General features: G+C 44.3%; 1 protein-coding gene across 15 annotated transcripts; it reads left to right on the top strand.

The window, feature by feature from the left end:
• The first annotated feature begins 711 nt into the window (after positions 1 to 711).
• Positions 712 to 26,253, top strand: LOC138419258 (cationic amino acid transporter 3-like). 15 transcript variants are annotated; one of them, XR_011248909.1, is made up of 14 exons: positions 782 to 914; positions 1,260 to 1,389; positions 6,551 to 6,658; positions 11,314 to 11,712; positions 12,703 to 12,861; positions 15,010 to 15,187; positions 15,392 to 15,504; positions 15,662 to 15,884; positions 16,055 to 16,194; positions 16,297 to 16,399; positions 24,729 to 24,928; positions 25,098 to 25,293; positions 25,564 to 25,672; positions 25,835 to 26,253. XR_011248909.1 is itself a non-coding variant. In XM_069551881.1 (14 exons), the coding sequence occupies exons 2-14, from the start codon at positions 1,299 to 1,301 to the stop codon at positions 25,930 to 25,932; spliced, it is 2,088 nt and encodes a 695-aa protein (XP_069407982.1). In that variant the 5' UTR covers positions 782 to 914; positions 1,260 to 1,298; the 3' UTR covers positions 25,933 to 26,253. The 15 variants fall into 15 exon arrangements, 8 of the variants coding, with proteins under 8 accessions (XP_069407987.1, XP_069407986.1, XP_069407989.1 ...); XR_011248910.1 differs by having other exon boundaries at positions 11,317 to 11,712; XM_069551881.1 differs by having other exon boundaries at positions 25,127 to 25,293.
• The last annotated feature ends 549 nt before the right edge of the window (positions 26,254 to 26,802 follow it).

Here is a 26,802-nt window from a genome sequence, read left to right on the forward strand (position 1 = left end):
TAGGGTTTGAACCCAGGGCTTCTGCACTCCAGGCAGATTCTCCACTGTTGGAGCCACCAGGGAAACCCAAGGATACTGGAGTGGGTAGCCTATTCCTTCTCCAGGTGATCTACCTGACCCAGAAGTTGAAGTGGTATCTCCTGCACTGCAGGTGGAATCTTTACCAGTTAAGCTACCAAGGAAACCCACTGAAGCTGTTACTGTCTGCTTGTTGGGGTGGGCAGGGGAGTTGACCTTTGGCAGTAGTATAACTCCCCTCCCACCCATTGCTGGCATCCAAAATAAAGGAGACTTTCCTTCCACCAACCTGTATTCCACCCTCCAGTATTCTTAATGGCTTTTGAGGAGCCAGCAGCAGGACTCTGCTTTTGGTTTTGACATGACTGAACTGATTACTTAAAGAGGGTTAAAATGGTCAATTTCCCGTTATTTGTATATTGGTGGTGGTTTATTCACTAAGTCATGTCTGACTCTTGTGATCCCATGCACTTTAGCTTGCCAGGCTCCTCTGTGTATGGGATTCTCCAGGTGAGAATACTGGAGTAGGTAGCCTATTCCTTCTCCAGAGGATCTTCCCAACCCAAGAATCGAACCTGGTCTCCTGCATGCAGGCAGATTCTTTACCGACTGGGCTATGAGGGAGATGTCATTTGTACGTTACCACAGTTAAAAAAACGTTTTTTAAAATCCCCTGACAGTAACCACAGAAGTGTTAAGGACTGACAGGAACTTTGCATAAGCTTCCGGTCCTCCCAGCCTCCTCCCCACCCCAACTACCCAGGGGTTAAGGGTTGACTTCTCTGCTCAGGGACTTCCCTCTTTGGTTTTTGGAAAAAGATCAGCTCCTGCCGTGCACGACTTACCCTCAGCCTCCCTGACTGACCCAGTGCTCCAGGCTCTGCTCCAAGGATCCAGTAAGTCTCAGGTCAACCTCTCCTGTAGGAGACTGGGTGCTGAGTTCACATCCTCCCAAAGAGACCTCTGCAATCCCAGAGTGCAGGGGTCAGCCAGGCTCCAGCCTGAGGGTGGAGAGATCCGTTTTCCAGATGAAAGCAGAAAGAGCTGGGAGCTGTTGTGTTTGTGTGAGAAGAGGAGGGGCTGGGAGAGATTGGATCTATGTCCAAAGGCTCTTCGACCGGTTTTAGACTGGTGCTCACTCAACACTCAGATGACCCTCACGTAGAGTTTGTGATTTGGGTACCACTGCCTTCAGTCTCCTGTCTCTTTCTGCCCTCCATGTCTGCTGATGCCTCATCTAGGAGCTGAGCATTCTGCTGAGGACGACTCGCTGGTGCTTCATGTTAAGTTACCTTGGAGTTTTGTACACTCAGCAACTCTGTGAAGCTGGCTCTCCTGTTCATCACTGGCATCATTTTTTTTTTAATTGTGGTAAAGTACACATAAATTTGCCATCTTCACTATTTTTGAATGAACTGTTCAGCAATATTGGGTAAATTTACACAGCTGTGACACCAATTTGCAGAACTCTTTTCGTCTGGTAAAACTGAAACCGGATTTTCATTTACCAATGACTCCCTATTTTTCCTCTCACCCAGGCCGTAGTAAACCACCATTCTATTTCTGTCTCTGTAAATTTGACTGTATCAGGTACTTCATAGAAGCGAACCATGCAGTATTTGTCTTTTGGAGACTGGCTTTTTATCATTTAGCATATTGTCCTCAAATCTCTTGTCCACAAGGGTATTGTCCCTGTTGTAGCATGGGCCAGAATTCCCTGTCTTTTTATTCCTGAATGATATTCCTCTGTAGGCACACATCACTTTCTGTTCATCCATTTTTCGTGGATGGCCATTTGGGCTGCTTTCATCTTTCAGCTGTTGTGAACCAAGCTGCTACAAACCTGGCTGTGCAAACATCTCCTGCAACTTCACTTTCAGTTCTTTTGGGTGTACACTCAGAAGTGGGATTGCCCAACCATGATGGTAATTTCAGTTGTGGTTTTTTGGAGGAACCATCATACTTTATCCATAGGAACTGCACTATTTTATGTTCCTAATGGCAGGGCTTAAAGGTTCATCAGCAGCATTTGAACAAGAAGGAGACACAGGTCCGGAGAAGTATATGACTTGTTCAAGGACAGAGAGGTGTTCGTGGGGCCAAGATGCTAATCATAGCTTCCTGACTCTTTGAATGCTTGCCCTCAACCATAATGAAAAACTCAGACCTTAGAGTAAAATGGACAGAACCCCCCTGACCTTAACTCGTGTTCACTGGATCAGCCTAGCCTTGCAGAGCAGTGTAATGCAGAGACGTTTTATGTCCCAAAGAATTAAAAACACAGTCTCTTGTTTCTGATTCTGAATGAAGATTAGTCCTCTCTGCCTCCAGGCATTTGGGAGGTCATCTGTTTCTCCCCACCAAATTTAATAATACTTTATTTTTTCAATTTTTACGCTTTTTTAGTTGGAGAATAATCACTTCACAATGTTGTGCTGGTTTCTGCCTTACAGAAGGAGGCTCAGTCATAACTATATGTGTATGTCCCCATCCCTCTAGGTCACCACAGAGCTCCAGACTGAGCTCCCCGTGTTCTACAGTGGCTTCCACGAGCTGTCTGTTTCACACACAATCGTGTATAAATGTCAGTGCTCCTTTCTCAGTTCGCCCTACCCTCTCCTCCCTCAACTGTGTCCACAAGTCTGTTCTTACATCTGCATCTCCATTCCTTCCCTACAAATAGGTTGATCTGTCCTATTTTTTTAGATGCCATACATATGCATGATATACAACATATGTTTTTCTCTTTCTGAGTTTCTTCACTCTGTATAACAGACTCTAGGTTCATTTACCTCACTACAAGTGACTGAGATTCTTTCCTTTTTATGGCTGAGTGACGTTTCGTTATATGTATGTACCACATCTTCTTTATGCATTCATCTGGCTGTAGACATCCAGGTTGCTTCCATGTCCTGCCTGTTGCAAACAGCGCTGCAAAGAACATTCATGTACATGTATCTTTGTGATTTGGTTTGATTTGACTTTGGTTTTCTCAGGGTTTATGCCCAGCAGCGGGACTGCTTGGTCATATGGTAATTTTATTCCTAGACTGTTAAGGAATGTCCATCCTGGTCTCCATAGTGGCTGTGTCAGTTTACTTTCCCACCAACAGTGCAGAAGAGCTGCCTTCTCTCCGCATCCCTTCCAGCATTTATTGTTTGTAGATTTTCCAATGCTGACCATTCTGACTTCTGTGAGGTGATAGCTCACTGACATGTGGACCCAGTAGGGGGAGGAGAGGGTTGAACAAACTGGGAGATTAGGATTGACATGTATACACTACATGTGCAAAACAGATAGCTAATAGGAACCTGCAAAGAGCACAGGCACCTCAGCTTGCAGCTCTGTGATGCCCTAGAGGGTTGGGATGGGGGACGGGGTGGGAGGGAGGCCCAGCAGGGAGGGGACACATGTATACATATAGCTATTCACTGGGCTTCCTTCCCTTGTGGCTCAGTAAAGGATCCACCTGCCAATGCAGGAGACGCCGGTTTGATCCCTGGGTTGGGAAGATTCCTTGGAAAAGGAAATAACAACCCACTTCAGTATTCTTTCCTGGAGAATCCCATGGACAGAAGAGCCTGGCAGGCTACAGTTCATGGCGTGGCACAGAGTCAGACACAACTGAGCCACTGAACAACAACAAAGCTGATTCACTTCATTATATCACAGAAATTATCACAACATTGTAAAGCAATACACTTGTGGCTGACTCATGTCAATGTATGGCAAAAACCACTACAATATTATAAAGTAATCAGCCTCAATTAAAATAAACAAATTAAAAAAAATTTAAAAAGAGAACACTCAAATGAATAAAATCAGAAAGGAGGAGATATTATAAATGGTACTTTAAATATACACAGTCTTATAAGAAACTACTATGAAAAACTATATGCCAACAAACTGGATAACCTAGAAGAAACAGACCAAATTTTTAGAAGCATGCAACATATCAAGACAAAATCAGGGTAAAATAAACAATATGAATTACAAGTAAGGAGGTTAAATCAGTGATGTGAAACCTCTCAACATGGAAAAGATAGTTTCACTGGCAAGTTTTACAAAACATTTGATTTTTAATAAACTGTGAAAATGTTGGCCACACTCGGTTTTAGTTGCTGCGTGTGGGCTTTCTCTCTGGTTGTGGCGAGGGGGCTACTCTTTGCTTTGGTGTGCATGCTTCTTGCGGTGGCTTCTCTTATTGTGGAGCACAGGCTCAGTAGCAGTGGAGCACAGGCTTAGTTGCTCCATGGCACGTGGGATCTTCCCAGACCAGGAATCGAATCTATGTGCCCTGCATTGGCTGGTGGATTCTCATCCACTGTGCCACCAGGGAAGTCCAAAGAGTAAGAATATCAACAAACACAAAAAAACTACATTTATTTCTAGACTCCTTCCTTTTACAAGATAATGGAGAAAACTCTTGGTGTGTGTGTGTGTGTGTGTGTGTTCCCGAGATGTTCCCCTCATAATGAAAGAATCTTTGACAATACCGTGTTTGGGAATTTTTTCATCCTCTTCCCAGGTCACATGACTTTTTCTTGACTCCCCTGTGATTTAGTTTCCGTTCTGTCAGGGCTAGCCTGGCTTAGGGATTTGGATTGGTTTCCAAATGCAACCAAGACAGGAAAGCCACTGGCCCAAGGCACAGTGACGAATTCATGTCAAAAACAGGGTGCCTGGGGGAGGGGGCAGAAAGCAAGAGAGAGACAGAGTGAGATGAAGAAGTGTTTCCATCTGAGACAGAAAAGAGGCAGAAAGAGGAGGCACAGATGGGAGGACTAACATGCTGAAGCCCGGGGCAGGAGGTAGGGGCAGGGGAGGGGCAGGTTATCAACTGTGAATCACAGGCCACAGTGAACTCAACATCAATGTAAAATATTCACATATAATGTAAATACAAAGCACTCAAACTCAGCAATAGATATAGAATTGAGTAATAATTTCAGACACTTTAGGAAGTACACAAAAATGAAAAGGTGTTAGTATTTGAGAGATAGAGGTCAGAGGGCTGGGAAGTTAGGGAAGGGATAATGATCAGGACACTCACTTGGAGACACAGGGTAACTGTTGAATGAAAAAGGGAAAAGAACAGGAATGTGAGCATACCTCTGACAGTTACCGCAGTCACCGTGAGATGAATTAAAAACATGGGAAATTATGTTGGAAAGAGGAGAGGGTGGGGAGAAAGTAGCAGAGGTGGACCTGAGAGGCTCTCTCATGAATCATAACAGGAAGAGAGTGCCTGTCAGTTGGGGTTGTACACTGGGCTTCCCTGGTGCATCAGTGGTAAAGAATCTGCCTGCTAATGCAGGAGACGTGGGTTTGACCCCTGGGACAGGAAGATCCCCTAAAGGAGGAAATGGCAACCTTCTCCAGTATTCTTGCCTGGAAACCCCATGGACAGAGGAACCTGGCACGTTACAGCCCATGGGGCCACAAAAGAGTCAGACATGACTGCGTGACTAAACAACAAGAAAATTCTATACAAGGTGATATCAGACATGCCATTCTCATAGCTTAATTCTCTGTCCTTACATTAGTTTAAACTCTGTATGTTTTCTTTTATATTACAGTTGTTTAAAAAGTCAGATTTTTTAATACCAATGTGGAATTTTTTTCAGTATAATATATGTGGGTTGGATTCCAAATGTCCTGCTGTTGTTAAAGAGGGGAGTGCTCCTTACTACTAAATCCCTAATGCCTATTTTAGATGTCTTATTTTTTTAAATTTAGACTCTCACTTATCAGCTTCTTCAATTTGAACTATTTTATTTTCATTTTATTGAAGTATAGTTGATTTACAGTGTTGAGATCATTTCTTCTGTACAGCAGAGTGACTCAGATATACATATATATTGATATATTCTTTTCCATGACTGTTTATCACAAGATATTGATTGTAGTTCCCTGTGCTATACAGTAGGACCTTGTTGTTTATCTATATAGAATAGTTTGCATGTGCTAATCCCAAACTCCCAGTCCTTCCTTCTCCCTATCCTTTGGCTATCATATGTGTGGTCTCTACATCTGTGAGTCTCTTTCTGTTTCATAGATAAGTTCATTTGGGTTGTATTTTAGATTCCACATATAAGTGATATCATACGGTATTTTTCTTTTTCTTTCTGGCTTTCTTCACTAACTATGATAATCTCTAGGTCCATACTGCTGCAAGTATCGTTGTTTCATTTTTCATGGCTAAGTTATATTCCACTGTATGCATGTATGACTACAGATGTATGTATACACACACATATATATGTTGTTATTTAGTCACTCACTCAGTTGTGTCTGGCTCTTTTGTGACCCCATGGACTATATCCTGCGAGGCTCCTCTGTGCATGGGATTACCCAGGTGAGAATACTGGGGTGGGTTGCCATTCCCTCCCCAAGAGATCTTCCTGACCCAGAGATCGAACTGGGAACTCTTGCATTGCAGGCAGATTCTTTACGTCTGAGCCACCAGGGAAGCCCTCATCCTATTGTAGAAGCATTTAAACTTTATTGCTCTTGTCCTCTATCGTCCTAGGTTCTCTGTCTGGAGTATTTAAAGAAGACACACGAAGGGTAGATGAACATGAGAAAGAACTACAGCTACAACTAGCCTTCTGTTTACATTTCCTGAGGAACGAGGCAGGTGAGGTCTAGGCTAGGTATTTACACTAGACTTCTGTTTGCACTTGGAGATGGAAATGACAGTTTGGTTCAGTTCAGTTGCTCAGTCGTGTTTGACTCTGTGACCCCAGGAATCGCAGCATGCCAGGCCCCCCTGTCCATCACCAACTCCCAGAGTTTACCCAAACTCAAGTCCATCTAGTCGGTGATGCCATCCAGCTATCTCATCCTCTGTCATCCCCTTCTCCTCCTGCCCCCAATCCCTCCCAGCATCAGGGTCTTTTCCAGTAAGTCAACTCCTCATATGAGGTGGCCAAAGTATTGGAGTTTCAGCTTCAGCATCAGACCTTCCAATGAACATTCAGGACTTAACTCCTCTAGGATGGACTGGTTGGATCTCCTTGCAGTTCAAGGGACTCTCAAGAGTCTTCTCCAACATCACAGTTCAAAAGCATCAATTCTTCAGCATTCAGCTTTCTTCACATCCAATTCTCACATCCATACATGACGACTGGAAAACCCATACCCTTGACTAGATGGACCTTTGTTGGCAAAGTAATGTCTCTGCTTTTGAATATGCTATCTATGTTGGTCATAACTTTTCTTCCATGGAGTAAGTGTCTTTTAATTTCATGGCTGCAATCACCAACTGCAGTGATTTTGGAGCCCCCCAAAATAAAGTCTGACACTGTTTCCACTGTTTCCCCATCTATTTCCCATGAAATGATGGGACCAGATGCCATGATCTTCATTTTCTGAATGTTGAGCTTTAAGCCATTTTTTTTTTTTCACTCTCCTCTTTCACTTTCATCAAGAGGTTCTTTAGTTCCTCTTCACTTTCTGCCTGGAGAAGGCAATGGCAACCCACTCCAGTACTCTTGCCTGGAAAATCCCATGGATGGAGGAGCTTGGTGGGCTGCAGTCCATGGGGTTGCTAAGAGATGGACACGACTGAGCGACTTCACTTTCACTTTTCACTTTCATGCATTGGAGAAGGAAATGGCAACCCCCTCCAGTGTTCTTGCCTGGAGAATCTCAGGGACGGGGGAGCCTGGTGGGCTGCCGTCTATGAAGTCGCACAGTCAGACACGACTAAAGCGACTTAGCAGCAGCAGCAGCAGCAGCAGCAGCAGCAGCAGCAGCACTTTCTGCCATAAGGGTGGTGTCGTCTGCACATCTGAGGTTATTGATATTTCTCCCGGCAATCTTGATTCCAGTCTGTGCTTCCGCCAGCCCAGAGTTTCTCATGATGTACTCTCCTTAGAAGTTAAATAAGCAGGGTGACAATATACAGCCTTGATGTACTCCTTTTCCTATTTGGAACCAGTCTGTTGTCCCATGTCCAGTTCTAACTGTTGCTTCCTGACCTGCATATAGGTTTCTCGAGAGGCAATCAGGTGTTCTGGTATTCTCATGTCTTACAGAGTTTTCCACAGTTTATTGTGATCCACACAGTCAAAGGCTTTGGCATAGTCAATAAAGCAGAAATAGATGTTTTTCTGGAACTCTTTTGCTCTTTCCATGATCCCGTGGATGTTGGCTATTTGATCTCTGGTTCCTCTGCCTTTTCTAAAACCAGCTTGAACATCTGGAAGTTCACATCTCATGTATTACTGAAGGCTGGCTTGCAGAATTTTGAGCATTACTTTACTAGCATGTGAGATGAGTGCAATTGTGTGGTAGTTTGAGCATTCTTTTTCTTTGCCTTTCTTTGGGATTGGAATGAAAACTGACTTTTTCCAGTCCTGTGGCCATTGTTGAGTTTTCCAAATTTGCTGGCATATTGAGTGCAGCACTTTCAGAGCATCATCTTTCAGGATTTGAAACAGCTCCACTGGAATTCCATCACTTCCAGTAGCTTTGTTCGTAGTGATGCTTTCTAAGGCCCACTTGACTTCACATTTCAGGATGTCTAGCTCTAGGTGAGTCATCACACCATTGTGATTATCTTGGTCATGAAGATCTCTTTTGTACAGTGCTCCTGTGTATTCTTGTCATCTCTTCTTAATATCTTCTGCTTCTGTTAGGTCCATACAATTTCTGTCCTTTATTGTGCCCATCTTTGCATGAATTGTTCCCTTGGTATCTCTAATTTTCTTGAAGAGATCTCTAGTCTTTCCCATTCTGTTGTTTTCCTCTATTTCTTTGCATTGATCACTGAGGAAGGCTTTCTTATCTCTCCTTGCTATTCTTTGGAACTCTGCATTCAGATGCTTATATCTTTCCTTTTCTCCTTTGTTTTTCACCTCTCTTCTTTTCACAGCTATTTGTAAGGCCTCCTCAGACAGCAGGAACAGGGTAAATAGCTGGACTTTGCCTGCTGTGGACATGTTACTATAACAATCATGGCAGGGACAGAAACGGGCTAAACCCTATAAGTGTAAAAGATCAAGAAGTCACATATTTTCTATCTTTGGGGCACCACAGATGTGCAGAAAGTCTCCTTGTGGGGCAAAAAGGAGGGGGTACCGTCTCATAATAGGTGATGTCCAGGCCTCACAGGCCTGTGTGCTGGAATCCATCTAGAAAAAACTGCACACACCTGTCAGGGAGGGTCCTAGGGCAGGTCAGGTGGAAAAAGAAATCAGGTAACTGGCCAAGGTAAACAAAGACGCGAAGAACTGCCCTACATAGATGATTTAACAATCTCTTTATGGGGCTCCTCCTCCTTTGGGAGGACACTCACAGCCTTTCTCACGTGTGTGAACCCTGCCTGGCTTCTGTCTTAGCTAAACAAACTGTTCCTCTGTGCGCTCCTTCATGACTGAGCTGTGTTTCCAGTAATTCCAGTAATACACTTTTACCATATTTTTAGTTTTTGCCTCCTGGAGAAGTGCCTTTTTTTTTTTTTTAAACTGGGGACTAGAACCAGAAGAACCTTGTTCCTAGTTTCTAGCCCCCGATGGACTGGTGACTAGGGTTCCTGGTTTTTATCCAGGCTGTTGCTGCTGCTGCTAAAGTAGCTACAGTCATGTCTGATTCTATGCGACCCCATAGACGGCAGCCCAATTCTTGGGCAGAGAACTAAGTCAGCGCTCACAGTTGTCTCTCTCTCTCTCTCCAAGATCATTTGGGGGCTGAAACCCAGGATTTCAAAGTAAACTGCAGGTCTCCCCCAAACTGCTGGCTGGAGACTTCTGACTCTCTCTCTCCCAGGAGAACTTGCTCTCACTCTCTGCTTTGTTCTCTTTCCAAGACCTCCAGATCTTGATCTAGGTCTGCTCAAGGAAGGAGCCCCAGTTATCTTTTTCTTGCCCTTCTCCCCGTTTCTCTCATTCTGCCTAAACAACAACCCCCAGCCTGTCCACCACCCAAGCAGAGCTTCCTCATCAACTTTGAGAGAACCACGCCTAGAGTCAAGGCTCAGCACCTACCACCACCAGCAGCAAATCGCTCCCATTTTGTTGTAACTGTTGTTCAGTCATGAAGTCATGTCCAAGTCTTTGTGACCCAATGGACAGTAGCCCGCCAGGCTCCTCTGTCCATCGGATTCTCTAGGCAAGAATACTGGAGTGGGCTTCCATTCCCTTCTTCGGGGCATCTTCCCCACGCGGGAATCGAACCTGGGTTTCCTGTACTACAGGCAGATTCTTTACTCTCTGAGACCCCAGGGAAGCTCAGCCCGGGAGGATTCCCTTTGAAAGCATGATGGGCCAAGAAAGGGAAAACTCAGGTTTGCTTTAACAATGTCTGGCCTTTATTTAAGTTGGGGGTTGGAAAGTGGCCTAAAACTTGGGTCTCTAGATTATAATGCTATCTTACAATTAGATCTTTGTTGCCACAAAGTGGGAAAATGGACTGAGGTTAACTCTCCTGACATTCTAAATGACCCCCTTCTAACTTCTCCCAACTCTCAGGGGGAACCCAAGCTTCGCCAATCCTGTTGTTGTTTAGTCGCTCAGTCTTGTCTGACTCTTTGCAATCCCTTTTACTATGGCCTGCCAGGCTCCAGGTTTCCTTAATCCTTCAGATTCTGTAATTTTAAGGCACTTTATTTGTAAAAGGAAAAATTGCTAACCGTCATCTGACAACACATGGTTGCCACAAATATTCAATTTTTTTAAAGCCTGCATATTGAGGCACAATAAATGGATGTACGTTTGTGCTTGTACATCTACATTTGAGCAGTTAAAGGAGAGACAGAAAGCTTTTCCTGAGTCTGCGGGTCTTAACTGCCCTCAGCTCAAGACAATCCAGGGATCTCCCAGGGGTCTCAGTAGTAAAGAGTCCACCTGCCAATGCAGGAGACACAGGAGACTCAGGTTTGATCCCTGGGTTGGGAAGATCACCTGGAAGAGATCATGGCAACCCACTCCAGGATTCTTGCCTGGAGAATCCCACAGCAGGGGAGCCTGGCAGGCTGCAGTCCAGGGGGTCTCAAAGAGTCAGACAGGAGTGAGCATATACACACACCAAACAATCCATATTCCAAGTGGCACATTTTGGGGGAGACCTAATCCTCTCCACCTCATTTCTCTTTAAAAAGCCTTTCCAGTAACTTTGAAACATGTGAGAAGATTTCTTTGGGTTTGAAGAAACCAAAGCTCAGAGATGGAGACCTTGTCCCAAGTGTCCTTTTACCACCTGCCCCTCATCGCTCCACTGCTCCGTGGAATTGGACTCCCAGGGCCAAGGGCCGGTGGACCTTGCTGATGGCTTCATGTCTTGTTTCCTCAGCAGATCACAGCTCCTCAACTCCATCCAGGATGCGGTGTCAGGATCTCCACCAGTTTGGTCAGAAGCTGGTCCGCAGGCGGCTCCTGGAGCCCACCGAGGATTCTGAGAGTCCCACGGCTCCTCTGAAAACCCTGAATCTGGTGGCCTTCGGTGTGGCCAGCACCCTGGGGGCCGGCGTGTACATCCTGGTGGGAGAAGTGGCCATGTTCATCGCTGGGCCAGCGATCGTCATCTCCTTCTTGGTGGCCGCTGTGTCTTCTGTGTTGTCTGGGCTCTGCTATGCCGAGTTTGGGACACGGGTCTCGTGGACTGGTTCTGTGTATCTCTACAGCTACATCAGCATGGGAGAACTATGGGCTTTCATCACTGCCTGGAACCTCATCCTGTCCTATGTCGTTGGTGAGGGGATGGATGGGGGGTAGGTGTGGGGCTGAAGTTCAGGAGACCAGGAGTGGGAGTTTGGGTCTTCGGTCATGCATGAGAACTGCGTCATCCACTCCGTGAGGGGAGGAGGGAAATAACGTCTGGAAAAGTCCACAACTTCATTCTTCTCAGCTCTCCTCTGCTTTCCTTAAATGATGGACCAAGAACCCAGAGGAAAGGGCACTGTAGGGAGTGGGTGAGAGGGAGGCATGGCCCACAGGCTTATCCCCTCACCATACTGAAGTCTCTGCTTAGCGGTTGCCTTCATAGAGTTTCCATTAGCATTTGAACTAAAATTTTAATCCTCATCACCCAGACAACTTGCTCCCACTTCTCTCTTTTCTTGCATAACTTTGATCTCTCACTGACATTAAATAGTTCACCTATTTTAGAATTATCTGGGTCTATTTTCCCCACCCCATGAAAAGAAGCTCTCTGAGATTTGGCAATTTTTTTTGTATTTTTTCCCCAACATACGTGACTTTGTGTATTTGTTGTGGTTTTTCCATCACTAAATTGTGTCCAACTCTTTGCAACCCCATGGGCTACAGCACGCCAGGCTCCTCTGTCCTCCACTCTCTCCTGCAGTTTGCTCAAACTCATCTCATCCTCTGCCGCCCCCTTCTCCTTTCATCTTCAATCTTTCCCATGTTGGACACCTTCTGACCTGGGGGGCTCTTCTTCGGGCATCATAACTGTTTGCCTTTTCATGCTGTCCATGGGGTCCTCCTAACAAGAATACTGGAGTGGGTTGCCATTTCCTTCTCCGGGGCCCATGTTTTGTCAGAACTCTTCACTGTGACCTGTCCGTCTTGAGTGGTCTTGCATGGCATGGCTCATAGTTTTATTGAGCTATGCTCGCCCTTCACCACGACAATGCTGTGATCCACAAAGTGGTCTTGGTGTATGGGGGGGGGGGGTCCAATTTATATTTATCAATGAATGTTCCTTCTTATTCTGCTTCAGGCTCGGGCAGCGTGGCCAGGGCCTGGAGCATCGCCTTCGGCAGCTTGATTGGGAACCACATCTTTCAGGCCTTAGAGGGAACTTTCTCTCCATATATGCCCTACTATCTGGCCAAGTATCCAGACTTTGTCGCCCTGTCCCTGGTGCTGTTGCTCACAGGTGAGACAGGGATTCAAGTTAGGATGGGAAGACTGGGATGTGGGGTGGCGGGGGAACTAGGATGGGAAAGGAGTGAGGTGGCAGAACTGTGGGAACTAGAAATTAGGGTCTGGTTAATGAAAGACGGACTTCCCTGGTGGCTCAGAGGGTAAAGAGTCTGCCTGCAATGCAGGAGACCTGGGTTCGATCCCTGGGTCAGGAAGATCCCCTGGGAAAGAAATGGCAACCCCCTCCAGTACTCTTGCCTGGAAATTCCCATGAACAGAGACTGCTAGACTACAGTCCATGGGATCACAAAGAGTCAGACACGACTGAGCGACTTCACCCCTTAACGAAAGACAGGAAGTCAAGATGTAGACCGTTGTTTCCCACCCTCAGCATTACTGACCTTCCAGGCTGAAACAGCCTTTGGTTTTGGGGGCACTGCAGGATTTTCTTAATCACTGTTAGGTGTGTAGCATCTTTGGACTTCATTCACTAAACACCTGTGACTCATATTTCCCAAATTGTGACAATTGGGATGTCTCCAGACATTACCAAATGTCCCTTGGGGACCCAAATCACCCCTAGCTGAGAATCATTTAGTTAGAGTGACAAATTTCTTCCTCTGTACTGAGACTTTTTTCAAATGGGAGGAAATTAACATAGTATAAAATTAGCCATTTTATTGTTTTTCCTTAGCCTTATTGATATATAATTGACATACAACATTATGTAAACTGAAGGTGAACATCATGATGATTTGATAGTTGTGTATATTATGTGACTGGAGTAGGAAATGGCAACCCACTCCAGTAATCTTGCCTGGAAAATTCCATGGACAGAGGAGCCTGGCAGGCTACAGTCCATGGAGTCTCAAAGGGTCAGAGCAACTAAGCCCATATTATATAATGGCCACAGTAAGAAACTAACCATGTTAAAGTGTGCAATTCAGTGGTACTTACGGCATTCAAATCTGTATGCAGGTCAGGAAGCAACAGTTAGAACTGGACATGGAACAACAGACTGGTTCCAAATAGGAAAAGGAGTACGTCAAGGCTGTATATTGTCACCCTGCTTATTTAACTTATATGCAGAGTACATCATGAGAAACGCTGGACTGGAAGAAACACAAGCTGGAATCAAGATTGCTGGGAGAAATATCAATAACCTCAGATATGCAGATGACACCACCCTTATGGCAGAAAGTGAAGAGGCGCTGAAAAGCCTCTTGATGAAAGTGAAAGAGGAGAGTGAAAAAGTTGGCTTAAAGCTCAACATTCAGAAAATGAAGATCATGGCATTTGGTCCCATTACTTCATGGGAAATAGATGGGGAAAGAGTAGAAACAGTGTCTGAGTTTATTTTTGGGGGCTCCAAAATCACTGCAGATGGTGATTGCAGCCATGCAATTAAAAGATGCTTACTCCTTGGAAGAAAAGTTAGAACCAACCTAGATAGCATATTCAAAAGCAGAGACATTACTTTGCCAACTAAGGTCTGTCTAGTCAAGGCTATGGTTTTTCCTGTGGTCATGTATGGATGTGAGAGTTGGACTGTGAAGAAGGCTGAGCGCCGAAGAATTGATGCTTTTGAACTGTGGTGTTGGAGAAGACTCTTGAGAGTCCCTCGGACTGCAAGGAGATCCAACCTGTCCATTCTGAAGGAGATCAACCCTGGGATTTCTTTGGAAGGGATGATGCTAAAGCTGAAACTCCAGTACTTTGGCCACCTGATGCGAAGAGTTGACTCATTGGAAAAGACTCTGATGCTGGGAGGGATTGGGGGCAGGAGGAGAAGGGGACGACCCAGGATGAGATGGCTGTATGGCTTCACGGACTTGATGGACGTGAATCTGAGTGAACTCCGGGAGTTGGTGATGGACAGTGAGGCCTGGCGTGCTACGATTCATGGGGTCGCAAAGAGTCAGACACGACTGAGTGACTGAACTGAACTGAACTACGGCATTCAAGACATATAACCATCACTTTCATCTAGCTTCAGATATTTTCATCACAGCCAAAGAAAACCCACTACCCACTGAGCAAAGACAGACTATCCATCTTAATCTCACAGCCCCCTAACCTCTGGAAACTACTAGTCTGCTTTCTGTGTCTATGGATTTGATTTGGCTATCTTGGAATGTCTCATATTCCATCTTTCCCACAGGAGTACTGGTTCTGGGAGCTCGTGAGTCAGTCCTGGTTGGAAAAATATCCACAGGCATCAACCTTTTGGTTCTCAGCTTCATCATCCTCTCTGGCTTCATTAAGGGAGACCTGCACAACTGGAAGCTCACAGAACAGGACTACACATTGAACACGTCTGAATCTGGTGACATCTATAGGTCAGGAGGGTGCTCCTGTTCCTTGTCATGCTTGTTTAGGCTGGTGCAGAGCTGGGAATCTGGCAGGGCCTAAAGAGACCTGGGCTGGTGGATCTGGATAACGAGGTCCTGGAGCCCAGGGCTTGTGGTATTAAGGGTGAAGTCCAGCAGAGATGACTGAACGGACCTCCCTCATGGTCTTTCTTGCTTCTTCTCTCACTGTAGCTTGGGCCCTCTGGGTTCTGGAGGGTTTGTGCCCTTCTACTACGACGGAATTCTCCATGGAGCAGCTCTATGTTTCTACTCATTTGTGGGTTTTGATGACATTGTCACTAAAGGTAACAGCGTTTAGTGTGTCCCATCAGGGGATTGGGCTGCCCTTGGGTATAGGCGTTGATAGAAGATTTTTAAAAGCTTTTCAAAGTTCAAGAGGAAAGTAGTTTTTGTGTTGTGCTTTAGTGTTTTCCTAATCCGAGATGTTTACCAACCCTGCAGGGGAAAAAGCCCCAAATCCTCATCGCTCCATCCCCATCAGCATCATGAGCACGGTCTTCATCTGCTTTTTGGCGTATTTTGGTGTCTCGGCGACTCTCACCCTCATGGTGCCCTACTACCAGATTCAGCCTGACAGCCCTTTTCCGCAGGCTTTCGTCCATGTTGGGTGGGGCCCTGCCAGATATGTCGTGGCTGTTGGCATCCTCTGTTTCCTTTTATACAGGTCAGTGTCAAGGCCTTCTCTCCATGAACTGTCAGATGCTCAGGTGTTTCAGCCCTTGGGATTGAGAGACGAGAGGGAAAGACCCCTTGCCCGAGGTAGACTAGGGAGCCAGAGCCCTGGTCTCTCCTGCTTCTCAACATCCCCACCCGTGTTCCCACCATCCCTTCCAGACTGCAGAGCTCCTTGTTCCCCGTGCCTCAGGTGATCCAGGAAATGGCAGAGGATGGGCTCCTTTTCCGAGGACTTTCTCGGACCCATGCCCGCACAAAGACCCCCATCATGGCCACCGTGTCCTCTGGAATTCTTGCAGGTGAGCCTCAGAACCCACTCCTTCTTTTATCCCTTTCCTTATCTGGATATGTCCAGCGGTTTCTCACTGCTGTCCTCCACCTCATTCGTGCCCTCATTCTAGGGATCATGGCATTGCTCTTTGAGTTTAGTAATCTGGTGGACCTCATGTCGATTGGACACCTGCTGGTTTACTCCTTGGTGGCGTTCTTTGTCCTTGTCCTCAGGTGAGACTCCACTGCACCATAACTCGGGCTCTTTCATTCCTAAAGAGTCAATGGCCGTTCATCCTCTTCAGGTTTTTTTTTTTTTTTTTTTTTTAAATTGGAGGCTAATTACTTTACAATGCTGGAGTGGTTTTTGCCATACATTGACATGCATCAGCCATAGGTTTACATGTGTTCCCCATCCTGATCCCCCTCCCACCTCCCTCTGCATCCCATCCCTCTGGGTCATCCAAGTGCACCAGCCCTGAGCACAGTGTCTCATGCATCAAACCTGGACTGGTGATCTTTTTCACATATTATAATATACATGTTTCAATGCTATTCTCTCGGATCATCCCACCCTCGCCTTCTCCCACAGAGTCCAAAAGACTGTTCTATATATCTGTGTCTCTTTTGCTGTCTCGCGTATAGGGTTATCGTTACCATGTTTCTAAATTCCATATGTATGCGCTAGTATACTGCATTGGTGTTTTTTTTTTCTGGCTTACTTCACTCTGTATAATAGGCTCCAGCTTCACCCACCTCATTAGAACTGATTCAAATGTATTCTTCTTAATGGCTGAGTAATATTCCATTGTGTATATGTACCGCAGCTTTCTTATCCATTTGTCTGCTGATGGACATCTAGGTTGCTTTCATGTCTTGGCTATTATAAACAGTGCTGATGAACATTGGGGTACACGTGTCTCTTTCAATTCTGGTTTCCTTGGTGTGTATGTCCAGCAGTGGGATTGCTTGATCATATGGCGGTTCTATTTCCAGTGTTTTAAGGAATCTCCACACCGTTCTCCATAGTGGCTGCACTAATTTGCATTCCCACAAACAATGTAAGAGGATTCCCTTTTATCCACACCTTCTCCAGCATTTATTGTTTGTAGATTTTTGGATAGCAGCCATTCAGATTGGTGTGAGATGGTACCTCATTGTGGTTTTGATTTGAATTTCTCTGATAATGAGTGATCTTGAGCATCTTTTCTTGTGTTAGCCACCTCTATGTCTTTGGGGAAACGGTTGCTTAATTCTTTGGCCCACTTTTTGATTGGGTCGTTTATTTTTCTGGAATTGAGCTGCAGGAGCTGCTTGTACATTTTTGAGATTAATTCTTTGTCAGTTGGTTTGTTTGCTATTCTTTTCTCCCATTCTGAAGGCTGTCTTTTCACATTGCTTATGGTTTCTTGTGTTGTGCAAAAGCTTTTCAGTTTAATTAGGTCCCATTTGTTTATCTTTGCTTTTATTTCCATTACTCTGGGAGGTGGGTCATAGAGGATCCTGCTGTGTTTATGTCGGAGAGTGTTTTGCCTATGTTTTCCTCTAGGAGTTTTATAGTTTCTGGTCTTACATTTAGATCTTTAATCCATTTTGAGTTTATTTTTGTGTATGGTCTTAGAAAGTGTTCTAGTTTCATTCTTTTACAAGTGGTTGACCAGTTTTCCCAGCACCAATTGTTAAAAAGATTGTCTTTTCTCCATTGTATATTCTTGCCTCCTTTGTCAAAGATAAGGTGTCCATAGGTGCATGGATTTATCTCTCGGCTTTCTATTTTGTTCCATTGATCTATATTTCTGTCTTTGTGCCAGTACCATACTGTCTTGATGACTGTAGCTTCGAAGTAGAGCCTGAAGTCAGGCAGGTTGATTCCTCCAGTTTCATTCTTCTTTCTGAGAATTGCTTTGGCTTTTCAAGGTTTTTTGTATTTCCATAAAAATTATGAAATTTTTTTTCTAGTTCTGGTAAAAATACTGTTGGTAGCTTGATAGGGATTGCATTGAATGTGCAGACTGCTTTGGGTAGTATACTCATGTTCACTATATTGATTCTTGCAATCCATGAACATGGTATATTTCTCCATCTATTTGTGTCCTCTTTGATTTCTTTCATCACTGTTTTATACTTTTCTATGTATAGGTCTTTTTTTTTTTTAGGGTAGATGTATTCCTAAATATTTTATTCTTTTCATTGCAATGGTGAATGGAATTGTTTCCTTAATTTCTTTTTTTCTCATTGTTAGTGTATAGGAATGCAAGGGATTTCTCTGTGTTGATTTTTTATCCTGTAACTTTACTATACTCATTGATTAGCTCTAGTAATTTTCTGGTAGAGTCTTTAGGGTTTTCTATGTAGAGGATCAAGTCATCTGCAAACAATGAGAGTTTTACTTCTTGTTTTTAATCTGGATTCCTTTTATTTCGTTTTCTGCTCTGATTGCCATGGCCAAAACGTCCAAAACTCTGTTGAATAGTAGTGGTGAGAATGGGCACCCTTGCCTTGTTTCTGACTTTAGGGGACATGCTTTCAATTTTTCCCCATTGAGGATAATGCTTGCTGTGGGTTTGTGACATATAGCTTTTATTTTGTTGAGGTATGTTCCTTCTATGCCTATTTTCTGGAGAGTTTTTAATCATAAATGGATGTTGAACTTTGTCAAAGGCTTTCTCTGCATCTATGGAGAAAATCATATGTTTTTATCTTTCAATTTGTTAATGTGGTGTATTACATTGATTGATTTGTGGATATTAAAGAATCCATGCATCCCTGGGAGAACGCCCACTTGGTCATGGCGTATGATGTTTTTAATGTGTTGTTGGATCCTGTTTGCTAGCATTTTGTTAAGGATTTTTCATCTATGTTCATCAGTGATATTGGCCTGTAGTTTTCCCTTTTTTGTGTGGCATCTTTGTCAGGTTTTGATATGAGGGTGTTGGTGGCCTCATAAAATGACTTTGGCAGTTGACCTTCCTGTGCACTTTTCTGGAAGAGTTTGAGTAGGATAGGTGTTAGCTCTTTAAATTTTTAGTTGAATTCAGCTGTGAAGCTATCTGGTCCTGGGCTTTTGTTTGCTGGAAGATTTCTGATTACAGTTTTGATTTCTGTGCTTGTGATGGGTCTGTTAAGATTTTCTGTTTCTTCCTGGTTCAGTTTTGGAAAGTTATGCTTTTCTAAGAATTTGCCCATTTCCTCCAAGCTGTCCATTTTATTGGCATATAGTTGCTGACAGTAGTCTTTTATGATCCTTTGTATTTCTGTGTTGTCTGCTGTGATTTCTCCATTTTCATTTCTAATTGTGTTGATTTGATTCTTCTCCCTTTGTTTTTTGATGAGTCTGGCTAATGTTTTATCAATGTTATTTATCTTCTCAAAGAAGCAGCTTTTAGCTTTGTTGATTTTTGCTCTCGTCTCTTTTGTTTCTTTTTCATTTCTTTCTGCCCTAATTTGTATGATTTCTTTCCTTCTACTAACCCTGGAGTTCTTCATTTCTTCCTTTTCTAGTTGCTTTAGGTGGAGAGTTAGGTTATTTATTTGACTTTTTTCTTGTTTCTTGAGGTGAGCCTGTATTGCTATGAATCCTCCCCTTAGCACTGCTTTTACTGTGTCCCATAGGTTTGGGGTTGTTGTGTTTTCATTTTCATTCATTTCTATGCATATTTTGATTTCTTTTTTATTTTTTCTATGATTTGTTGGTTATTCAGAAGTGTATTGTTTAGCCTCTATATGTTGGAATTAAAAACAATTTTTCCTGTATTTGACATCTAATCTTACTGCATTGTGGTCAGAAAAGATGCTTACAATGATTTCAATTTTTTTGAATTTACCAAGGCTAGGTTTATGGCCCAGGATGTGATCTATCCTCAAGAAAGTTCCATGTGCACTTGAGAAAAGGCTGAAATTCCTTGTTTGGGGGTGAAATGTCCTATAGATATCAATTAGGCCTAACTAGTCCATTGTGTCATTTAAAGTTTGTGTTTCCTTGTTAATTTTCTGTTTAGTTGATCTATCAATAGGTGTGAGTGGGGTATTAAGGTCTCCCACTATTATTGTGTTGCTGTTAATTTCCCCTTTCATACTTGTTAGCATTTGTCTTACATATTGTGGTGCTCCTGTGTTGGATCCATATATATTTATAATTGTTACATCTTCTTCTTGGATTGACCCTTTCGTCATCATTTAGTGTCCTTCTTTGTCTCTTTTCACAGCCCTTGTTTTGAAGTCTTTTTTATCTGATATGAATATCACTACTCCTGCTTTTGTTTGTCTGTTTGTTTGTTTTGTTTTCCATTTACATGAAATATCTTTTTCCAGCCCTTCACTTTCAGTGTGTATGTGTCCCTTGTTTTTAGGTGGGTCGACAGGGAGGTCTGGTGTGCTGCGATTCATGGGGTCGCAAAGAGTCAGACACGACTGAGCAACTGAACTGAACTGACATTGTGGATAGCATATATAGGTGTCTTCTTTTTGTATCCATTCAGCTGGTCTTTGTCTTTTGGTTTGGACATTCAACCCATTTACATTTAAGGTAATTATTGATAAGTATGATCCCGTTGCCATTTACTTTGTCATTTTGGGTTTGAGTCTATAAACCGTTTCTGTGTTTTCTGCCTAGAGAAGATCCTTTAGCATTTGTTGAAGAGCTGGTTTGGTGGTGCTGAATTTCTCAGCTTTTGCTTGTCTGTAAAGCTTTTGATTTCTCCTTCACATTTGAATGAGATCCTTGCTCGGTACAGTCATCTGGGTTGTAGGTTTTGCTCTTTCATCAGTTTAAGTATGTCCTGCCATTCCCTTCTGGCCTGAAGAGTTTCTATTGAAAGATCAGCTGTTATTCTTATGAGAATCCCTTTGTGTGTTATTTGTTGTTTTTCCCTTGCTGCTTTTAATATTTATTTTTTGTGTTTGATCTTTGTTAATTTGATTGATATGTGTCTTGGGGTGTTTTGCTTTGGGTTTATCCTGTTTGAGACTCTCTGGGTTTTTTGGACTTGGGTGACTATTTCCCCATTTTAGGGAGGTTTTCAACTATTATCTCTTTAAGTATTTTCTCATGGCCTTTCTTCTTGTCTTCTTCTTCTGGGACTACCATGATTCGAATGTTGGGGAGTTTCACATTATCCCAGAGGTTCCTGAGGTTGTCCTCATTTGTTTTAATTCTTTTTTTCCCTCTGTTTCTTTTATTTCTACCATTCTATCTTCTACCTCACTTATCCTATCTTCTGCCTCCATTAAACTACTGTTGGTTCCCTCCAGAGTGTTTTTGATCTCATTTATTGCATTATTCATTATTGAGTGACTCTTTTTCATTTCTTCTAGGTCCTTGTTACACATTTCTTGCATCTTCTCAATCCTTGTCTCCAGGCTATTTATCTGTAACTCCATTTTGTTTTCAAGATTTCGGTTCATTTTTACTATCACTTTTCTGAATTCTTTTTTAGGGAGACTCCCTATCCCCTCCTCTTTTGTTTGGTTTGGTGGGCATTTATCATGTTCCTTTACCTGCTGAGTATTTCTCTGCCTTTTCATCTTATTTAGATTGCTGTGTTTGGGGTGGCCTTTCTGTATTCTGGCAGTTTGTGGTTCCTCTTTATTGTGGAGGTTCCTTCTTGTTTGTGGGGTTGGATGAGCAGCTTGTCAAGGTTTCCTGGTTAGGGAAGCTTGTGTCAGTGTTCTGGTGGGTGGAGCTGGATTTCTTCTCTCTGGAGTGTAATGAAGTGTCCAGTAGTGAGTTTTGAGATGTCTATGAGTTTGGTGTGCCTTTGGGTAGCCTGTATACTAAAGCTCAGGGATATGTTCCCGCGTTGCTGGAGAATATACGTGGTATGTCTTGTTCTGGAACTTATTGGCTCTTGGGTGGTGCTTGGTTTCAGTGTAGGTATGGAGGCTTTTGGATGATCTCTTATCAATGAATGTTCCCTGGAGTCAGGAGTTCTCTGGTGTTCTCAAGTTTTGGGCTTAAGTCTCCCGCCTCTGGTTTTCAGCCTTCTTCTTACAGTAGCCTCAAGACTTCTCCATCCATACAGCACTGATGCTAAAACTTCTAGGTTAATGGTGAAAACATTCTCCACAGTGAGGGACACCCAGAGAGGTTCACAGAGTTACATGGAGAAGAGAAGAGGGAGGAGGGAGATAGCGTTGACCAGGAGGAGAAGAGGGGGAATCAAAAGGGGAGAGAGCAAGCTAGCCAGTAAACAATTCCCTATGTGCTCTTCACAGTCTGGAATCCTAAGAGAGGTTCATGGAGTTACATAGAGTAGAGGAGAGAGAGGAAGGAGATAGAGGTGGCAAGAAGGAGAAGAGGGGGAATCAAAAAGGGGAGATATAGATCTAGGCTGTATTCTGTTCCCTAAGTGTTCTCAAGAGCCTGGAACACACATAGAGATTTACAGAGTTGGTTAAGAGAAGAGAAAGGGGAGAGAGGAGACAGAGGTGACCTGGGGGAGAAAAAAGAGAGTCAAAAGGGGGAGAGAGTAATCAAGCCAGTAATCACACTCCTAAGTAAAAATGGGTACTGAAGATTGGATTCTTAAATGTACAAAATTGATAACAAATACCGTAAAGCAAAGATTAAAAAAATCTAGAGTCGAGGTTAGACTCTCAAAAGTACATTATCATTTAAAAAAATCACAAAATGTATAAGAAATATATATGAAGTTTGCTTTAAAATAGGGTCTTTTTTTGCAATGTAATAGTAGTTTATGAAAATGAAAATTAAAGGAGTAATAGAGGAATTTTTAAAAAGGAAAAAAAATTTTAATTTAAAAAATGATAGTAAAAATATCTCTAGGAGTTTCTCTGGAGCTGTTGCGGGCAGTGTGGGGTCAGTTCAGTTTCAGATAGTTCCTTGTTCCAGCTTATATTTCTCAAGATCTTTATGCCCCTTCCAATGTAGTCTGTGTTAACTACAGGGATTTTAATCTGTTGTACCTGTCACTTCCAAAGCGGTTCCCTGTGTTTATTTGGCTGCTTCTGTTTGCAGGTCTCTTCAGTGTCTAATTTCCGACCTGACACAAGGGGGCAAAGGTGGTCTCTTGTTTAGGCTCACTTGTTCAGTGGTGCTGCGGGGAGAGAGGAACACTGCAAACAAATATCACAGGTGTGTGTGGGGCATGCTCACAGTGTCTCAGCCACACAGGGTTTGCCCCTGCTCACCGTGTGTGTTTTCCCACTCTACACTGCTCGGGCTTCAGGTTGCTCTGCAGGGAGTGGGCCCTGGGTTGTATGCACTTCCCAGGTCTAAACTGCTCAGGTTCAGGTTCTTGGGTACTCCACAAAAGCTCGACTTGGTTGGGCCTGTGTTTTGTGCCCTTCCTTGATCCGAGCAGCTCAGGAGACCAGGTGCTTGGCGAGCGCACTCTCCTAAGGTGTGGTGCGACTTATCACTTCCCCGGTCCCAGCCGCTTGGTTTCTGGGGCATGCCCCTCTCCGGTGTGCGGTGTGTCTTTTCTGGGGAGCTGATCTCTGGCTGCGACCCTCCCTGCAGATGTTAACCTCCGAGAATCTCAGGAAGTCTTGGTTAGAAGCCTGTTCGCAGTTTGGTAGGGGATGCCCTCTCTGGGGCCGAGATTGCCCCTTTCCGGCTCTGACTGCCCCTCCACTTGCCTCCAGCTGGAGATGGCCGGTCCACAGCCAGCTAGCTCTCCTCTGGTATTTGCTCAGTCCTTTGTTCTGTGAGCAATCCGGCAGTGCCTTAGGTTTGGGCTTTCGCAGAATAGTTCTCTCTCTCTCTCTTTATTTCCCTCTCTCTCTCTAGCTATCCCACCATTTAGGTTTCTATCTCATGTTAGCTCCCTCAGAATGCCCTCAAAGCATTCAGGCCCAGTCCTTACCCTAAGCAATGCAGCCTGCTCCTCCACATTCATCCCCTGCTTGCTGGTGGCAGAGGAAAGCGTCTGGGATACTTCTCACCTGGGAGTAGCTGTTCGGGATGTAAGTTGGGTTTTATTTATTTTTCGTCCTGGTTTTGTTGCCCTCTGAGATTCCAAAACTCCCCACAGACCCACCGGTGAGAGGGTTTCCTGGTGTTTGGAATCTTCTCTTTTAAGAATCCCTTCCCAGGATGGATCTCTGTGCCTGGATAAGGAAATGGCAATCCACTCCAGTATTCTTGCCTGGAGAATCCCATGGATGGAGGAGCTTAGTGGGCTACAGTCCACAGTTTGCAAAGAGTCGGATAGGACTGAGTGACTTCACTTTCCCTTTCCCTTTCCCGGGATGGATCTCTGTCCCTATTTTGTCTCTCTTTTTATCTTTTATATTTTGTCCTACCTCCTTTTGAAGACAATGGGCTGCTTTTCTGGGTGGCTGATGTCCTCTGCCAACGTTCAGAATTTGTTTTGTGGAGTTTGCTCAGTGTTCAAATGTTCTTTCGATGGATTTGTGGTGGAGAAAGTGGTCTCCCCATCCTATTCCTCTGCCATCTTTGCCTCACCCCCCCACCCCCCATCTGCCACCTCCTTCAGCCTTCTAAAGTCCTGCTCTGCTTAAGGCAGGAAAGTGGTGAATTAGGATATCTGTTTTTGAATGAGTAGGGACTGCTGTTAATATTCCTATATCTCTAATTCAGGTACCAGCCAGACTGGAATTTAAGCAAGAACAAGAAAACAGAAGACAAAATTCAGATGAAGCCTCTAGTCAAGGAAAATCCTCTGGACTCTGAACCTGAAGCAGGAAGCTCAAAGACTCTCAAGATTCTGTGGTTGCCTATCAGCAGCATCCCCACCCAGGAATCTGCCCAGATTGTCTATGGATGTGCCTTCCTGCTTGGTGAGCACTGGGACGTCTCTTTGGTCATATTTTGAAACTGACAGGATGGAGTGAGAGTGTGTGTTTTGTCAGTGGAGGAGTCTTACAGATATGATGGCCCTTGCTGATACTGCTGGTTTCTGGGAGGGATGTGACCAGAGGTCCTGACGTCTTTGTCTTCTGGGTCCAGCCTGTTCTCCTCCTCCTTGACCCTTGCAGTTCTCCTGCTGATTGTCCTGAGCCTGATCCTGGCCCAGTGGCCCAGTCAGGTGTTCTCTGGAGACCCCGTGCTCACAACAGTGGCTGTGCTGCTGCTGCTGCTCACCACTGGGGTCACAGCCATCATCTGGAGGCAGCCCCAGGACCCCTCTCCTCTTCCATTCAGGGTAAGTGAGCTGATGTGTCCATAGTGTCCACCTTGGGTGAATGAGGTCTGTGTCCTTTGATGGCAAAATGTCCTTTCCTGAACAGGGAATGAGGGGAGTTACTGAAACCAGTGGACTCTTCCCTGATCCACCCTCAGGGCTTTGCATACATAATCTCAGTAGGCACTGAATGCGCAGCCCGAGGAGGACGGGAGCCTCCCACCCACGTGGGGTAGGGTCCCCTTTAAGATACCTGGGCTGTGTTCAGGGACGAGCTGCCTCTGTCCACAGGTCCCTGCTCTGCCTGTCCTCCCGCTGATCAGCATCTTTGTGAACATTTACCTGATGATGCAGACGACCTCTGGGACCTGGGCCCTGTTTGGCATCTGGAATGCCATTGGTAAGTTGCTTTCTGGGATAAAGAGGTTACTTGAATGACTGAACTCAATATCTTTCTACTATTTCTCCCCACACTGTATCAGACGCCATAGAAGGTCTACTGGGCATTTGTAAGTGAGGAGAGCACCTACATTTCCTTCTCATCGTCTCATCTCCCTTCTAGGTTTTCTCATATACTTTGGATATGGGATCCGACACAGCCTGGCAGGGAACAATCATCAACAGCCACCAGCCACCAGCCTCCACTTCCAAGACTCTTGACAAAAATATCCCTGGTGCTGAGTCATCTTAACCACAGGAAGTAGATGTTGCAAGGAATCCCTCCATGCCCTGGCAGATCTGCTGGTGCAAGGGACACTGTGAGCCTTGGTGGAGTGTGAAGGTTGAGGCATCTAAAGCCCTGTATTTGTTGCTTGTGGAGAAAGTGACTGGACTGTTGTGCAATTTTCGGTAAACTTTTCAAAGCATACTATACATACTTATAAGTGCATGCTTCATAAGTGTGCAGCAAGATGAATTTTCACAAAGTACCACAATGTAAGCAGCAATGAGAGGAAGAAATAAATTATTATGGGCACATTAGAAGCACCTTCTTGTACTTATTTCTAACAAGAACACAGAGACTGCCCGATTGGAAGGAAACTCAGGTGAGGACGAATTATGTGAAGAGTTATACTCCAGGGACTTCCCTGGCAGTCCAGTGGCTAAGACTCCATGCTCCCAGTGCAGCGGGCATGGGTTCGACCCATGGTTGGGGAACAAAACCCTGCATGCCTAATGGTGTAGCCAAAAAAAATTGGTTTAAAACTGACTGACTTTACCCCGTAGCTTCCCCTTATTAAAATGCAGGTGGACCACACAGGCAAGAGAATCTCTGGTTGCAGGTGGGTCACTTGAGCAAGACAGTGTCCTGGAGAAAATAGGAAGTCAGCAGGCTTGCAGCAATGGAAAAATGACTGTGACTTCCTGCCTTAACAATTAACTGAGATTGTTTCCCTTTAAGATGGTCATGGCTGAGCAGAACTGTCATGGATACAAGTCCACCTTTCCTCAGATCACTGGCTTAAGCATCTTTCTGCTCAATGAAAGCTTGCCCCATGGTTTATTGTCTGTTGAGCAGCAAGTGGCTGA

Source organism: Ovis canadensis, chromosome 14 (genome assembly GCF_042477335.2).
Source record: "Ovis canadensis isolate MfBH-ARS-UI-01 breed Bighorn chromosome 14, ARS-UI_OviCan_v2, whole genome shotgun sequence".
NCBI classification, from domain to species: domain Eukaryota; kingdom Metazoa; phylum Chordata; class Mammalia; order Artiodactyla; family Bovidae; genus Ovis; species Ovis canadensis.